The sequence below is a fragment of the Gopherus evgoodei genome, chromosome 11, assembly GCF_007399415.2.
Source record: "Gopherus evgoodei ecotype Sinaloan lineage chromosome 11, rGopEvg1_v1.p, whole genome shotgun sequence".
In the NCBI taxonomy this organism is placed as follows: Eukaryota; Metazoa; Chordata; order Testudines; family Testudinidae; genus Gopherus; species Gopherus evgoodei.
The window spans coordinates 58,320,764-58,339,373 of NC_044332.1; the positions used below are offsets into that span (position 1 = coordinate 58,320,764).

The window sequence follows — 18,610 nt, forward strand, 5'->3', positions numbered from 1 at the left end:
CTACAGCGGAGCTAAAACTATCTTTTCTCTGCCTGTGCCTTGTTGCACTGTTCAGTGCATGAACAAAAATGGTTGACTGCATGCCAACATCCCAAATTAAATGTGACACACTATTTATCACATAAGTCTTGGTCTCTTGTAATTTATTTATTTAAAATTTAAAGCTTTCTTTTATTGAATTTCATGGCCACAAAAAACAAGCCTCATCCAAGCTATTGGAATCCTTTTTAACCTGCATTGTAGTTAAGAAACAACCCTTGTATGATCCAATTAACCTATTTTTATACTCAAAGATTCAGCATTCAAGAGACAAAACTATATTTGCCATTGCTATCTCCTATCTTTGTATCATATCACTGAGGTAGAATAACCCCCTATATATTCTACTTGATAAATCTTTTTTTAATGAAAGGAAGCAGTGTTTGTAATACACCATCCTTGCTACAACACTGGAAATAATTCTGATTGTGTTAGGCAACCATTGCCAGTTCCCCCCCCCCCGCCTCCGTGACTGCAACAGGCATAGGTGATGGAACCAAGGGTGTAGGGGTGCTGCTATACCTCCTGGCTTGTTGTGGTTTCCATTATATGCAGGGTTTACAGTTTGGTTCAATGGCTCTCAGCACCCCTACTGTAAAAATCATTCCAGCACCCCTGGCAAACGGAGTCTGGTTCTCACCAGAATAAGTAAAAAACACTTTGTGCAATGATTGGAAAAGGCTAAATGCCCCAATCCTGAAAACAGTTTATCACTCAGAGTCACTACCAATCTGCTCAGTGCTCAGTCTTTTCTCAACAGAGACCTGCCTGAGCACATTGTACAACAACAGCAATACAGTTAGTCTGATTTCATCAGAAGATGATCCTGCCAAGATTGTAATGTTTTTATAAAGTATAGTAGGAAAAGCCAAGATTACAGTTTCCCTGTTCCGCCATTTGGCTTAAGAAAAGAAAAGAGCTTTGACATCTAGTGACCTCGACTCTGCATTTCACAATATATTTACCATTGTAACTTTCATTTTAAAAGAATATGTGTGCACATTTAATAAGCAAAGTGTTATAGAGCTATAAACCTTTAAATGGACAAAAGAAAATCTTTACAGTCTTTAGTCCATTCCTGAATAAATCCCACTAGACAACATATACTTACTGCTTCTCAGAATAAGCTATGACAATTCTTCCTCCCCTATAACATGGTAAATATTCACTACCAAAAGGTGTTAAAATTCTGTTTATGTCTTCACATTAAACCTACTAAAGGAAAAAGTCAGAATTCAGCCTTCCTCTTTCCTTGACACACATTGATATACTTAGCATTGCATGTTGCTGGGGAGAAAGCTTAACTGTAAATACCACATTGGAGGAGAACATTTTAATACAGTGTTGTTCATATTTATTTGCTTTGCTTTTTCATTGTTACGTAAGAAAAAAAAGAGCCTGAAATAATCAGTCCATATTATGGAGACATTACCAGTCTAGATAGTTGACGATTCATCCATTATTTGAGGGAGTTCTTATTATCTTAATTTGATCCTTTTCAAAGAAATAATCATTTAGATTCTGCAAATTAGTTCTGAGGAAATTTCCCACAAATAAAATCATGCTGGGCTGATTATCTTAATGCCAAATTCCAACTCAGACCACATTTTTACAGCTCAGTTATATAACCTTGGGGGAAAAAGAGAGAACAAGGGTACATAATGAACCTTAACTGCCATAGAGTTCAACAGGGCTACAGAATCCTGCCCACTGAAGAACTGAAAACACAACAAATGCAGGTTAATCGTGTGTTGACCTTTATTCATGGTTCACGCTGCTTAAAATGGATAAAGGTGTAACAACTTAAAAACTTTCAGACTCTGGTGAAAGACTGGAAGAAATGTTTAGAAGATATATTATCTCTAAAAGAAAAGGGGTGAGCAGGGAGATTGGCGACAGCAGAAATAAGATGGAAGCTACACAAAGATTTAAATTTCCTACTCAACAATTCTCTTCAAACTGTGCATATTTTCTTTCGTTAAACTAGTATTTTAAAATATATTGGTTTTATGGTGAAATTCAGAATGCAGAAGTCTGACAGATCTGCAACACAGAACACATCACTCCAATTCCCTACTTTCTGCCTGGCACTTAACATTTGCAGCTAGATTCATCCCTGCATCAGTGCTAGCACACGGTCTGAGCAGAGGATGCATGTACCTCTCCTATTGTGTGCTGTTGGGAGACAAGGTACAGGCTGGTGCACTGAGACCACAACCCAACATGTGGGCTAATACTGTCTCGTTGTTTCTTTATACTCCTGTTGAACTGTCGGTATCCATTTGTTGTCTCTTGTCTTATACTTAGATTGTAAACTCTTTGGGGCAGGGACTTTTGTTTGGTGTTTGTACAGTGCCTAATATAGTGGGGGTCTATGACTAGGGCTCTTAGGTGCTACTGTAATACAAGCAACAAACAAAGGCTGGGGCAGCATCACTGTAACTTGCACCTCCTGCAGCCATGACTCATACAGAGCTTGTGGCAGTGGAAAAATCAGAGTGCAGGTCTGCCTTGACTATGTGTGCTCCCACTTCAGTCTACCTCTGGAGCGCCTCCTATGCCAGAGCTTATGTGGAGGCAGTGCAGAAGTTGCAAAGCATCTCTGCCCTGGGTAGCTGAGGGCGGTTCTATGTAGGGGGCTGTATTGTCATCTTGTAAGTGGCACAAAATGGTCACAGCATTCAGATGTGCAGTTCATGTGCTGTTCAAGGTTTCAGTCTTGACTTTCAAAGCTCTGAATGGAATCGGTGCTAGCTACCTGACATTACATTTCTCTCCTTGAACGTGACCTCCCATAACAGCTACATAGCACCAGAATAGTAAATGTTGACCAGCGGGAAGAAACTTGTGACTGTGGGAGACAGATCAATCACAGTGTCTTTATTCAGACCATTATTTTTAGTGTCTAGCAAAATTAAAAATTTAAAATTTAAAAATTAAAAATGGGTTAATCTTTTGAATGTGTTGCATAGGTTTCCTTTGAGGATGAAGACCGAAAGGATAGATAGAATAGGATATTGAGAGATCATTTTGTGATAAGTATTCATCCATGTTTGATATGGTTTTTTTGTCTTATTTTTATGAGCCAGTTCATTCCAGAGCGTAGTGCTTGCTTGATTGACTCCAAAGGATGCCCCATATAATCAATTTATCAAGACTACATTTAACTGTAGTTGAATTACCTTTGATCTCCAAGCAACTGAACTTTTGCTCCAGAACCTGATACCAAACTAACATGAAGAATTTGAAGAATTGTTTTGCTGACTCCACCTCAAAGAATTATTTCACAACAATGACCACATTACCACAACTACCGTGTCTGTACCAACAGTCATCAGAAAAAAGAATAACCTCATTGGATACCCCACAGTGGATGAAACCATACACTTTATCATTATATTGATTGCTTCAGGAAAAAAAAAAGACTGAAATCCTTAAATATCACATCCACCACAATCTCTCCACTGCCAAGAGGGCAGTTATGCAGTCCTTGAAATTCAACTATTATATCAGCAAACAAAGGGGATGTCATCATAGTTCTCAATTGTGATAACTACATTGAGGACTCCAACCAAAAGCTCTGACATCGTCCACTATAGAGAACTCAAAGACGATCCTCACATACAATTCACCCAGAAATTTTAACAATATCACCAAATCCTTCCCCAAACAACTCCAGAAGAAACTGTACAACCTTATCCCCCACAAACCCACCCCAGGGACCTTCAACATGTTTCCCCAAGATGTACAGACAAGCGAACCCAGGCAGAGCCATCATATCTGGCCAGAGCACTCTCACTTAAGAAATATCAGGATGTATAAAAACCATCCTCAACTCACTCTCCACACAGATGGCCTGGTACCTCCAGGATTCAACTGACATTCTCCAGAAACTCTACAATATTAACAACCTCCCTCAGAACACAATCCTTGCTATCATGGATGTCACCTCCCTATATACCAATATTCCTCACAATGATAGCATTTCTGCCTGCTTCAAATATCTACAAGACAACTCAGATATTCATCCCAAACACATCACCAAATTCCTCCAAACCCAACCCCTCCAAACACACAGACACACACACACAGACCCCTTGTCACCTATCACCGCACACTGGAACCCATACAGGGTACTATTAAACAGTTACAACCCATACTCGATGGGGACCACATTCTGAAATAAATCTTTCCTGAACCCCCTCATCTGGCCTTCAAACAATGCTTCAACCTCTCCAAGCTCATTGTCAGAAGCAAGCTCCTCACAAACCACACTGACCAACTCAAAGTGGCACCAGACCCTGCCATGACAGATGCAAAACCTGCAGCTATGGTGATCAATATCCCTCAGAACACACCTTTCAAGATCCATGAGCCCTACATATGCCTATCACAACACGCGGTGTACTTCATCAAGTGAAACAAATGCCCCCAAACAATAACTATCATTATACTCTTGAATGAACTCACACACAAAAATGATAAAAGACAAAAACACCATATCAGCCATATCATTGAATACTTTTCACAAAATGATCAGTCCATATCTGACTTCTCAGTCCTTGAACTCAAAGGAAACCTGCACAACACTTTCAAAAAGTGAGCCTGGGAGCTTAGATTTCTAACTTCGTTAGACACTAAAAATCATGGTGTTAACAAAGACACTAGATTTATGGTTTATTACAACAATCGGTAACTCACTAACCCCACTTTCTTTTTTGTCCTATGACTGCAAAGGTTTTAAAGGGACAATTCACCATGAGTGGTCTCTGAGAACGTGTGTTAACTACTTATGCTAAAAAATCTTTTCCACTTCATATTTAGCTATGACATTGAGTAACTTTGACAGACCTGAAGAAGAGCTCCGTGTAACTTGAAAGCCTGTCTTTCATCAGCAGAAAGTTGACACAATAAAAGATATTACCTCATTCACCTTGTCTTTTTAGTATCCAGGCACCAATATGGCTACCACCACATTAACGGTAGAGTAACCAGGTGTACTCATTTTTCAGCCTGGCAGATTCTTTAGAGGGGTGCAATGAGGGGATTGGTGCTCACAAGAGATGCCAGTCAAATCTTCTCTTTTTTGGCAGCTGGTTCTGCCCCCATGCTGATGAGATAAACTCTTAACATGGGGCAGGGTTTCATGCTAGATCACAGAGTCGTAGACTGTAAGGCCAGAAGGGACCATCATGATCATCTAGTCTGAACTCCTGCACATCGCTCCCACTGAACCTTACCAACCCACTCCTGAAATAGACCCATAAGATGAGTTACTGAAGTCTTCAAATCCTGATTTAAAAGACTTAAATTTACAGAGAATCCACCATTTACTCTAGTTTAAACCATCAAGTGACCCATGACCCATGCTGCAAAGGTAGGTGAAAAAAAATCAAGAGTCTCTGCCAATTGACCCTGGGGGGAAAATTCCTTGCCAATCCCAAATATGGCAATCAGTTGGACACTGAGCACATAGGCAAGACAAGGGGGAAAAGCAGGAAACATCTAGACAACAATCATTTGCTTTAAAACCAAAGGAATTATCATTGTTTCACTCTGACTCTCCCTTTAAAAGAGAAATGAAGTGTTGTTCACTGCCCTTTAAGGGCTTTGGCTTCATCTATAAGAGCAAGTGGTTTATGATGATCCCAGAAGCCTTCACTGCAATTAATTTTATGATATACACAGGGTCATATATTATCATCCTCATCCATCTCCTAAACCACATATAGACCTTAAAATAAGTGGAACTCCATGTACTGAGCAGTCAGGAAGACTTCTGTGAAACAAAGTGCTGAGAATTAAGTTTCGGATGTAAAGTTTCTGGGTTCTCCACCACAAGACAACATATTACGCTTATTTAAAAACAGTTCTCTTTCTGGCTCACACATACCCACAATATCAGCCATAAGCTCCACGATGCACTCGTCTCCTAAAGCCCATGGGTGTTTACCACTGAAATGACCATGAACACCTCTGAAAAGGAAGAGAAACAAATGATGAAAATGTATTCTGTTCCCTTTGGCACATTGCTAACAACACTAACTCATTCCAACTCACTATGGGGCTTGTATAATCTGAACACAGTACACTTATTAAACCACATGAGCTCGTAACAAATAGAGTCACCAACAATGAATTTACTGACATCTAAGAGGGGTTTGAAAGACTGGAAAACATCTAATTCATAATTTTAACCAATAAACAAACAAATAAACCCCAAAATGTATATCTTGTTTAGAAAACCACAAAGGGCTAGATTACACCTTTGTCATAAGCACTGTATAAATGGGCAGCACATAATTGCACAGTCTCAGGAGCAGACTGGGTACAAGATGGGAACTTGGTGGGGCTTGCTGTGTGTGTGTGTGGAGAAGAGAAGTAATCCGTACCAGCCATACCTGGCATAGTTGTGCTGGCTGGTGCATTGGAGCAGGCACTTCCCATCCCTGCCCACCAACTCCACACACATGTGAGGGAAGGGGACTACTGACTCTGCAATGCTGCTTTCCTACCTGCACTGCTAACAACAATTCTGGTAGCCAGCGCAGAAGAGTAAGGGATGCTTTATGGCTGCATAGCATAAGCCACAATCTAGCCCAAAAGCAGCATTTACATCGAAGGGGGGCTACGTAGGGTGGAGGAGGAAGAACAGGAGGGTTTCCTTGCTGTTAGGTAACAGCAATCCTTGTCAGAGATGATTTACAGCCTCCTTGAATAGAAAAAGCTTTGCCCACTTGAATTCACCATATTGCACAAAATGACATGTATGTGTATGCTGTATATTCAGGGGTGAACCTGCTCCGGACATTTCCTTTCTTCCCTCTAAAAAAATATTGAGAGCCATAGAACCCCAGATGCAAATGTCCATTGAATTTGAGAGGTGTCTGGTATTTCTAAATTGTATTTTGAAAATGATTCCTCTTTTTATGGGGACCAAACCAAATACCTGTAGTATTTGGAATGTACATCTGAATCTGAACTAAATTGTTTGAAGTCATCTCTGCTACACTGCAAAAAGATAACTTTGTAAGGTAACCAATGTACTTATAAATCTATACATGCAAAATTGCAAATGTTTAATTACAAAATAAATCAATATATGAAAAAATAATCTTGGTGTTAATTTAGGGGAATGTTATTCCTGGATTCCTCTCTCATACACCGTACAATTTTCCTGCTTACAAAACACCAGAAGGCATGTGTGGAATCTGAAATACCAGATTGCAGGTGGCCGAACTGAAAAAGAGTAAAGCTGCTCCAGAAGAGGAACTGGGCCAGTGAGGAAATGTTTGGAGAACAAGAAGAACCAAAAGGTGTGACAAAAGTAAAAAAGAACCATGGTCTACATAAACCTTTGGAATTGCTGCAGGCTTATGAGGTTCCCCCAAACTCGGGTGACCCTTCTGGGATATGAATGTATCACCAAACACGTTGTATGAACTAGTCACCAACCTCAGAAAGGCTCATACCCTTTCCCACCTTCTTTAGAATGTTTTCCCCAAGCAATTCCAAACCCTCCTCCAATCAGTTTTTGTCCTGCAGCACTGCTCTTCCACACATATGTGGACTTTTTATAATCCTATGGTTTCTGACTGACATGAGCCACATTTACATTTTAGCAATTACTAATTCAGAGCAAAGAACAATTTCTGAACAAAACAAAGCTATGTGTTACCCATCTCAGCCCCACTTTGCTCAGGAAGAGCAAACCCTTGCACTGGCCCCTATGTAGATGCACAATGGAGCAGAGATGAGCGAAGACACCGCAGCTCAGTCTGGCTCTAAGATATTAAATGAGAAAAAATCTAACACTGAGACCAGAGGATATCACTTCCCCCCTAATGCAGATACGATCTTTATGAGCTGGGCTGAAGCATCTTTTCCCATCCTTAAAATTAAATTCTAAAGAAATAATTTTAATAGAAAATGGGCATGATTCTTGTAGGCAAGTAATATTTCCAATATGATAGATGAGGAAACTGAGGCAGAGTTTCTCAGTGACCAGTGGTTTTGGGGCAGAAGAAGTCAGGCTCAGAGCCAGGAGGATTAATACGAAAGAGTTTCTAGGCTGGGCTCAGTCCGTAAAACAATTTACCTCTGTCTCTGTACAGAGGATAACAGGTAGACAGCCATCACTAACTTCCTTTCAAAACTAATCTTTACGATAGGATAGCAACCAACCAAGTTTTGGCAATACAGATTGTTGATGGGAAAACAGGAGGATTTTCCATGGGCTGAATTATCTCCCTGTCCTCACTGGATTTGCAGTTCTGAAAAGGGCACACCAGACATGGCTGAGTGGAAAGTGACAACAATCTATGGGATTTTCTTCTTTCTTTAGCTTTCTCCCATCTACAGACATTAATGTCCTCCTAAGGTGAAATTACTGGTGAAAGGTCTCTTCACCAGCATGTTCTGTAACACAATTCCAGAACTAATTTCCAGTTTACTCGGAAAACTGATATGAACCTTGGACACTTTTATATTTTATTTTGTTAAAAAAAATGAAAATAAAAGCAAAATGGAGAATGGGAGAAGCAGTATTAATTATTATTATTCATATTATTATGGAACAGCTTTCAGCCTGTCTCTTTCCTGATGGCCAACATAAATGCTAAGAGACAAAAATTATTACAGCTAAAATGGTACTTAAAGGCATATTCTTGGCTCCTTTTTTATTTTAATCACATAGAACTCTGTAGCCTTTGCTGATGGCACAATACATTCTATTACACTTAGGTTGTAAAATTCTATGCTCTGCCTCAGAGAATTTATCTTTCTGCATATTATGCCACCCCATTCCCAAGTCTGGTAGACACTGGGGATAATAATCTTAAGGAATTAGCAACAACTGCAGTTCTCATGGCATTCTGCTCATTGGACATTGGACAGATAGCCTATTGTCTCATTTTGTTTCCGCTCTACCCTTAGATAGTTACAGAGATTTAAGTGGAGGTACCCAAATAAATGAACACATGCCTGGTTCATCAAAGCACATGAGAAAAGCTGATACAGAACCTTTGTGTAGACTACAGAATTTCTCACTAAGAAAATTAATATTTATGCAGTTGCTTGTCTGTTTGCAATTTGACATGACATCAAAATGCCATTTTCCCTTTAAGATCTTTAGGGGCTGTCCCCCCAGCTGATTTAAAGTTCACTAGGGACATAATCAATCTCCAACTTCAAGGGTCTTCTGGTCTCATCCAAGCTTGTACAAGAGGGGCAGGAAGGGAGGGAGAGAGAGAGAGAGAATCCTTTCCTGTCCCAATTATCTACAAACAAAAGGAAGGATCTTCCTTTGCCAGTGTTTTATGAGCCAATACAGATATTTAAATTTTGATTACAGTTTCAACTATAGAAAGAAAGGAAGAAATGCATGGAGATGAGAGTTATATGGAAGAGTAGGATAACAGCAAAACCAAGAGAAACAAAGCAACAGGACATTTAAAGCTCTAACAAAGGAGTTCTCAAACTTCATTGCACTGTGACCAACTAATCTTCATCTAACCAACTGTTCCCTCTAATTTTTCCCACCATGTGTGGAATGACTTGCTATGTGCCCCAATATGAAGATGATGTGTGACACATCACCTTCATATGGGGCACATAACAAAATTTATGTGGTGGGGGTGGGGCCGCAGGGTTCAGAGTGTGAGACGGGGCTCAGGGCTGGGGTGCAGGGTCCACCTCCTCCACCATCTGGACCCACGTTGCTCCTGGACTGCAGCATCCTTTTCAGGACATGGCCCCTCTGGCTGTGCCCCAGCCTGTTGTCTCCCACCTCTCGGGGAACAGGCAGTCCTCAGTACTTCCACTTGCCTCAGTGGCCAACTGCAGTCTCTAGTCTAGCCCCTGGCTTCAGGGGCAAACTGCAGTCTGGATTTAGGCCATTCTCCTCATTGGCAAGTAGGGGTAAATGTGGGGGAACCCAGGCCCACTCGCTACCCTGAGTCGTGGCCCAGGAACCCAATAGCTAGCAGCCACTTTCTGCCCCTCCTCCTATTCCTGCTGCCCACTTTCCCTGGGCCACTTCCCCCATAGCCCTAGTACCTTCCATGCCCTTGCTTCAGGGCCTCAGCCTAGCCTAGCCTAGCCTGGTCTGGCCTGGCCTGGCCATGCCATGCCTCCAATCCTCCTCCACAGACAGTCTTTACCCCTGAGCAGCTCTTTATATATAGGCTGCTCCAGCAAGCCTTCTCTTGATTGGCTCTCCCAGTGAGCCCTTTTCTGATTGGCTGAGTTCTGCACAACCTCTCTCTGGCTGCCTTAACCCATCTCCTGTCTGAGTAGGGCAGCCACCCCACCACAACAAGCTTTCTCTGGCAGCTGGTGTTCATAGAATTGTATCATCTAATCCTGATACAAGTATCAACACATGATGTTAGAAAATGCTGGTGGCCTATAGCACATCTACACTAGCACTTCCATTGTTACCTACCAACCACACTGTAAACCTAGCACTGTAACTAATGAAAACTGCCAAAACTTGTTTACCGCATTCTTATTCCTTCGTACCTCCATCCACACAAGCCGGAACTTGGTGTATGATTATTTGTGATGTATGAACCAAGAGAGAAGGCTGGTTGAGTGCCAATGGCCAAAGTACTGCACTGATTCTGATATTATCAGAAAGCTTCCTCAACTGTGTGTAAGGCAAGGAAGAGATTCTTTGCCTTCAGTAAAGCATCTGCTAATTCTCTATCAGCTAATTTTTCTGGGGATATTGACAATTTGGTTAATCCTGCCTGTCTTAGCTTGGGGGTGATTCAAGAATCTTCCATTGTCAGGATGTTACTAGTTTGCATAGAAAAATTGCTGATTTGGGCTGAATTGTCAGCATTGGAAGCAGGACAGTATTGTGGTGGAACAAATACTCTATTTGAGTTCCAGACAGAGTGTTCTGAAGTGCTGCAATATGATGGTAGAACTCTGCGTGACAAACTGTGTTCCAAATCAGGGTTCGGCAACCTTTCAGAAGTAGTGTGCTGAGTCTTCATTTATTCACTTATTCAATAATTTAAGATTTCGAGTGCCAGTAAACATTTTAACGTTTTTAGAAGGTCTCTTTCTATAAGTCTATAACATATAACTAAACTATTGTTGAATGTAAAGTAAATAAGGTTTTTAAAATGTTTAAGAAGCTTCATTTAAAATTAAATTAAAATGCAGAGCCCCCCAGACCGGTGACCAGGACCTGGGCAGCATCACTGCCACAGAAAATCAGTTCACGTGTCCCCTTCAGCACGTGTGCCATAAGTTGCCTACCCCTGTTCTAGACCCATGCCTTATCCGTCTGATGAAGGGTGGGGATGAGGGGCCAAGGTGGGGGGGAGGTACTACAGCAAGTAGTAATGGGGACTGCCAGTGCTTCCCTTAAGCCTGCTGCTCTTAGAGACATTTCTTAAGCACAGGTCATAGCAAACCACCACTTAACACTGACAATCTAAAAATTGCGCTGTGTTGGTAGCGGCAGATTTCCAATTAGACACAGTAGACCCGTGCCTAGGCCTCTGGCATTCTAGGGGTGCCTAAAAGTTAAAATTTGGTTTAAAAAGTTTCATTTTTTACAGAAAACACAAAGGTCAGATGTAGGTGGCAGGTCGGGGTGGGGGGAACGCTGAAGATGCTGTGCCTATAGGCATGGAAGAGAGAACTATAAGGTTTATTTTCCCATCTTTAGAAAGTGGATGCTGCAAGAAGAGTTAAATTTAGGGAGGGTGGAGTATGTTTCATCACCTCTGCTGTGCTGTGTGGTGTAATTAGTTACCACCATATTTGAGAGGATTGCTGTTAGTTCCCTGTTTTCGTATTTGCTTGATTATTTTTCAGTGACTGATTAGGATGCCTAGAGGATAAGATGGGCACCTTTTAGTTGTTTGTATAAATCAAAATAAATAATAAAGGATTCAAGAAAAGGACAGGAAAATTAAGGGGGTGCAGGTGAGTGGGGGCAAAGGACCAAGGGGAAGAAAAGGAGACAGGGACCAGTGAAAAGGAGAAAGGAACAGAACAAGACTTGGAGCAAGTTGGAAAGTGCCAACATAGGGGGGTAGAGAGAACCAAGGCAAGAGAGGAGAAGTTTCTAGTCTCTCCCCAGACCCTAATCTGTTTAGCTGTTTAATCACATACAGCTCAAGATATTTGCTATTCTGCTTCCGATTGCCGCTACTGGGCAGTATTCCTTTGCTATCTTGCTTACCTGAAAAACAACCAAAGCAGTACAATGAGAGAGCACTGGTTTGAATGGACGAGCTTTGAAATTTACTGAAAGGAGATCCAAGATACTAACACACTAATAGAAAAGGTGAAGTACTGCTTTACAAGACAGCCAGGATCCCTGAGAGTACTGCTTGTGTAAAATATTATTTACTTGCTTTCATAAGGATACATCTCATTTGCATAATGATATTTATTTGATTTCTTTTACTTATTTGTATTACCTCACTTACCCCTCACTGCAAAATCTTAGATTGCCAACACATAGGTCATTAAACAGCCATCAGTTGTAACAAACCCTCACATACTATTTACCTGTCCTGACATTTACCTAGTTGTGCTTGTTAACCTAAAGGTAAAAGGCACCATAAACCATTTTGAATGGCTTCAACAATCTACTGTCTCTTTTTATTGTTTTTTTTCCCCTTTTGCATGCTGACTTCTCCAAGCATAATCTTCTCTGTATTGTGTATTCTCTGTAATCTGTATTGACCCTATTTTGACATTCTCAGTTGCCTTAGGTGTCTCTATAGCTAACACGGTGATATAGTTTTTTAACTTTCTGCTATTTAGTGAATAAGGTGTTTTGGGCCAAACTGTATTTTTCACAAGAAGCCTTTGTAGATTTGTTCCCTCTGTTCAGAGGGTTTGAAATCATGTTTACCCAGAATTTTTTGTTTTTGTTTTGAAGGCATTTTTGATATTATGGAACCTCATCTGCATCGCCTTTCCTTTTGGATTTTTACATTCATTGAACGGTAAAAAAATCCTTCATTGTCACAAAGACAAACAGAAGAATGGAGAGCAAACCAACAAAAATGGAGCTGAAATATGCTCTCTCTGCATCATTTTACAGAGAAGAGTCCTATCTGACTTTAACCTTTTGAAAGAAGCCAGCCATTTCCATGATAAAGTACGATAATCATACAGAAATAGACAGGGTTGCAATTTTTTAAAATGAATACAGAAACTGCAGAGCTGTGCTGAATTAATAGCCAAGAGGAAAGAATGTTTCACAAAGTTCAAATTCATTCAGAACAACTCCTTCTTCCCCTATAAGAATGTACCTAGCTATTGTAAGTTTTAAGCCATTTTTATTAACTGCAACTTTGATCTTTTAAGGAGTAAAACAAGCAAGTGCAAACATTTCCACATTTACAGTGTAATGTATATTATTATGCTTCTGTAGCAGCCAATTGCCTATGGTAGAAAATGTATCCAGTTAGTAAAACCTACTTTCCCCAGTCAGCCTCCCCACCTTTCCTCTGACCACTCACCAGGAACTCACATCTGTTCTAGCCATATCCTTGTGATGTGCATCAGGTGTACCCAGAGTTCTGTGGCACTTTACCACTATCTGGCTTCAGCATGAAGCATTCTTTTCTGTGCCTGGAGTAGCTCAGCTTCCTGAAATCAACAGCCTCTGGCCACACAAGCTCTGCCATCCAGGTCTCTGCAGACTTCACTTTTTCTGTGCGGGCTAGTGATAGGCACACACCAACCCCCGAGTGCTCGGAGTGCTCGTTGCAGTGTCCAGTCTTTAAGCACTGGACACCCGCAGAAACTACCAAGTAAGCTGTCCCCAAAGGAACAGTACATACACCAGCTTGTTAGAGTCAACAGAAGTTCAACTCTAATATAACATTACTGCACTGATACATTTATAGTGAAAACAACCAGAAGTTGTTATATATGATATAAGAGATAGTGAATGAGGACAATAGAAACAGAAACTATTACGTAAAAAGGAAACATAAAAAGCAAATCTGGGTCTACACTTCTCTATGGTTACCTTTCCTATTTAATAAAGGAGATTTTCCCCCCTAGATTCAGTCTTTTGCAGAGCTGGCTGATTTTCAGTCAAACTAGGATACAAGCATTCATGCCTCAGGGAATGGGAAAAAATGGTGTCTTTTTGCCTTTGTCTTATACACCCAAAGTTTTTTATTTTGTCCTCGGAGTCAGGATGCGCCCCTCCTCCCTTAGGGTTTATTTTCTAGTGTCTTGTTTCCTGTTGGACTTCCCACACTCCTCTTGAGTCTTATGTAAATGGGTCTTTCATTGTTTTGGCCTATAATCTGTGTTCCCTCTAAGGTGCATGCTTACACGGCTGCCCAAGAGGACATCAAGGGCCACGTACCTAATTAGTGGAGCCACACAGGCGTGCAGCCACAGGTGTACTTTGACCCTGAAGGCGACATGTAAGAAGGTGAGGTGGGAGAATACAGGGTGGGTGGGGGCAGTTGGGCGAGGTGGGAGGTGGAGAGCTTGGGATGTGCAGGGCTGTAGTGGCCAGTGAGAGATGCCTGTACCCCAGCCCCAGTGCCAGCCCCAGCACTGCAGCGGCCGGGGCCTGCCCCAGGGCTGTGGTGGGGAGAGAGAACTTCTCCCCATTCTGGGGCGGCTGCGGAGAGAGCTGCCCGTCTCTCTCAGCTCCAGGGTGTCTGCGGGGAGAGATGCTTATCTACGCCAGCTGGGGCTGCTGTGGGAAGACAGGGCTGGGGGGAGTCCTCTCTCCCTGCAGCAGCCCCAGGGCTGAGAGTGTCTCTTCAAATCCCCTTGCTGCAAGGTTTGTGAGGTCCTCGTAGAGATTGGTGTAGGTGCCAGAATCATCCCTCTGTATGACCACAGCTCCCACTAGTGTCATTTTTCCACCACAGTGGTGTTCAGTTTGATACCTTTTCTCTCTTGGGCTGCCTCAGCTTCATCATGGTTATAACTTTTAAAAATTATATCTAGGTTTTTTTGTTTCTACTGGTGGTGCACATCCGCATGTTACCTCAAAATTGGCATTGCACATAACAAAATTCATTCTGCACACGGATGGGAAAAATTAGAGGGAACATTGCCTATAATGCTTAATCTACATGGCTGACAGAGAGACAGGTGAATCAAAGTCCTTTGTCAGATCCAAAACCTGTTTGTCATCTCTACCTTGGATGCAGATTTTAAGACATGTTTTCAGTACATATACACAACTCCTTAAATATCATCTGTACATACATTATGAGAACCAGTATGACACATTTGTATTAGATACCTCCCCCTTAACCCTCTTTGGATAAATATCATGAAGGCAATGTATTCAGCGTAGTGAGTCTGCCAAGCCTGTTAGGAGTTTCTGTTATGGAACAGTGAACCTTTTAGCAGTTGGCACTCCGGAGCTCTTAAGGTCAATATACTCTACCCAGTAAAACTCCTTTTTTCTTCTTTTCCCAAATAACTCACTCATCTGGTTATTCTCTTTCTTCTAATCTCCGCTCTCTCATTATTATTTATCCCTTTCCTCTCTCCCCTGTTGCAGTTGCCCAGGTATATGTTGGACACCTCAGAAAACAGGCTAAGATTCCATGCTCCAGAAAGCATACTATCTAAATTTAACTTGACAATCCCTTAGGGAAGAGGAGAGGGAGGAAAAGAGTGACAATAAGGTAACATGAGAATTCAACAGTTCAATTTCTTCTCTTTCTTTAGTTTCATATCTTTTCTCCCCGCATATTTCAGAAGTAAGTTTTTAGGTGGGATTGAATGTGCCACCTAATTTTGGGGTGGCAGTGAAAGAAGATACAGAAATTACAGTAGGTTGAAAAATAGAGGCCCCACTCCCCTATGGAAATGTTTGATTTTTCACTGGGAAAAAAAATTGCTGAAGTTTCTCCATTTTTGAATTTTCCAGTGGAAATAAAATAACACTTTTTCACAGAAACTATATGCTTTCCTTGAAAATATTCATTTAGCTGAAAGCCCTGTGTAAAAAAAGGATAAATTTTTTTGACTAGCTGTAATATGAAAATTTGTATGAAGAAACACTAGAAGATTGCAGTAGTTGAAGCAGCAGATAATAAAGGTATGGAGAAGGGATTTGGCTGCTAAGATGGAAAGGAAGGGACAGACTTCAAGATATCTTTAGAATTCTTCTCCTCTGTCTTTTGTCTCTCTCGTATTCCGTTCCTCTAACTTCTTCCTCATTCTGTCTCTTCTCTTCAATTTTAAAGTGAACCCGGTCCCATTAGTGGGGCCATTTATGGTGAGAATTTTCCAGGTGATCCTACATCAGATCCACATTGGAAGCACTTGCACTACTTTCTACAGCTCTTTGCACTTTTCCCATAGTGCATGCAGTGTGGTTTAGTAGAGCTGTAATGTGCAGAGAGCCCATCTTGATTATCACTCCAAAAGTTTTTTTTTTCTCCTGATGATGATAAGCTCATCTTAATTAATTAGCCTCTTAGAGCTGGTATGGCAACTTCTACCTTTTTATGTTCTCTGTATGTATATATATCTTCTTACTATATGTTCAATTCTATGCATCTGATGAAGTGGGCTCTAGCCCATGAAAGCTTATGTTCAAATAAATTTGTTAGTCTCTAAGGTGCCACAAGTATTTCCTGTTCTTTCTGCTGATAGTAGTGCTGCTACTAGCTGTGGCAGAAGGACGTCCCCTTTTAGTCACTTGATAAAGCTGTTGTTATCTTTAAACCTCATTGTTCTCAGTACAGCTGCACAAATCTGAGCCCAGCAGCCACTGCCTTACTATTATTTATTATTCAATTGCAAGTTTAATAGTTTCTAATAAATTCCCCTTTTAAGCAGCACATGGAGATGTTTGTGAAGTCCGCAGTGCTGTAATTTCTCCAGCTTTTCTTATGCCAGGTCCATTCTGTGGTGCTAGTTCTAATCCATGTTCAGCTGCTTGCTCAGACTCTGCTATGGACAGAAAGTTTTTTCCTCCCATACAGAACAAATTTTCAGGCATGGTATTGGAACAGCTGGGGAACAGCCAACACTGGCAGCCATACTGCCTGTGCTGAGGGCCATCTAAGTGGGAGTTTGCCTATTTTAAGGATTGCTGGGATGAATGATGAGCAATGAGGAATACTAATAAGAACATCATGGGAACTGACATTGTACCATGTATATTGGCAAGTAGCAGTAATTATATGAGCATGTATGCTCTCTATGTAAGCACAACTAAATCATGAATGGAGCAAGTTAAAGTCTGTAGTCTGAAGATGTTCCAGGTGAGCCAATTGGGAGCCTCCCTCTGTCTTAACCAATGAAACCTAAGCTAAAATTATCTCTTCTGGAAGTTTCTCTTTGCCTGTTTTCCAGCTCACCTTTTAAAGATTTAAGTTTTGCTAGGAAGACACTGAATATGTTTTACCCTTGTCTTGGGAATGATTTGAACATAATAGTCTCCTAATAAAAAGTTTTCAGGTTAGTTCTCCAGCTAAAATAAAAGGTTGCCCCCTGAAGCAATGATGGTTAATGTTTTACATATTCTTTAATTACACACCTTCTAGCCCACATATCCAACTCTTCATCCAGGTAAGCTTTCACTTTTTTTTGGCTGAAGTCCGAGAGAATTCCCAGCAAAGTATATGCAGCTTTCATTTTCATTCACTAAAGTTGAGTCAGCTGGGAGGGGAAAAAATAAAACAGCTCAGTTATAACTGTACCATTATTCAGACAGTTGTATCATCCCCTTCCACCCCAAAGAGCACCAATTTCCTGATCAATGGAAAGATCAAATAAATGTATTAAAATACATTCTAGAAACAAACATTGAGGTTACATTTCTTTGTGCAGTGATTTGATTATAGGGCTATAGAAAAATAGATTAAATGACTAGAAAATCTCTCTTGTTTGGTTTTGCAATACTTCATTGAACTGAACCAATAGTACATTTGTCAGAAGTAAAGACAACTTTGGTAACTTCTTAATTAAATCTTAAAAGTCTTTTTAAAAGCATAAATCAGGCAGCAATTTTAATTTAATCTGTTTTACAGATGTTCTGTGCCTGTTTTTCCACGCACATTCTTTTTAACATGAACGATAGAGTGGTGTAAATATTATTCACACTTGTAAATTGGTTCTATTAACTGTTCCTTTGTTATCCAGAAAGACAATAATAGTCTCACTGAGACTAGAGAAAAGAATCTTATTCAGAATTTAGAGCTGTAAATCTCATTAGTAAGCCTTAAATTCCAATCAAGCATTAAAACAGGTAATGAATTAAAAGCGAAACTGCTCCTCTGTACTGCAGTCCTCTCTTCAGACATAAATGCCCACTGGCTACTGATGCAGAAAGCTGGCCCTACCTCCTTCCCACATTGTTCTACCTTTACATCTGTTATCCTGTGGATTCTCTTTTTTCGGTTATCAACTGCAGATAGGGCTTGGACCTGGGCCTGGGCCTGGGCCTGGGCCTTTTTTCTCTTACAAAATGCTGATCATTTCCCTTTCCCTGACATCTTTAATGCCACATTGCACTGTAGCGGCTGTCCAAATTATGCTTATTTTTCAGCACCATATTAATTATTCCACGGCTTCTCTGACTAGCATATTG

General features: G+C 40.8%; 1 protein-coding gene across 1 annotated transcript in view; it reads right to left on the reverse strand.

Annotated features, from left to right (window-relative positions):
* The window catches only part of KYNU (kynureninase), an 82,388-nt gene that overhangs the window by 51,558 nt on the left and 12,220 nt on the right, over positions 1-18,610 (reverse strand). The window contains 3 exon segments of the mRNA XM_030580628.1: positions 5,933-6,015; positions 17,558-17,607; positions 17,609-17,679. Of these exon segments, the coding sequence (XP_030436488.1) occupies positions 5,933-6,015; positions 17,558-17,607; positions 17,609-17,679 (204 nt within the window).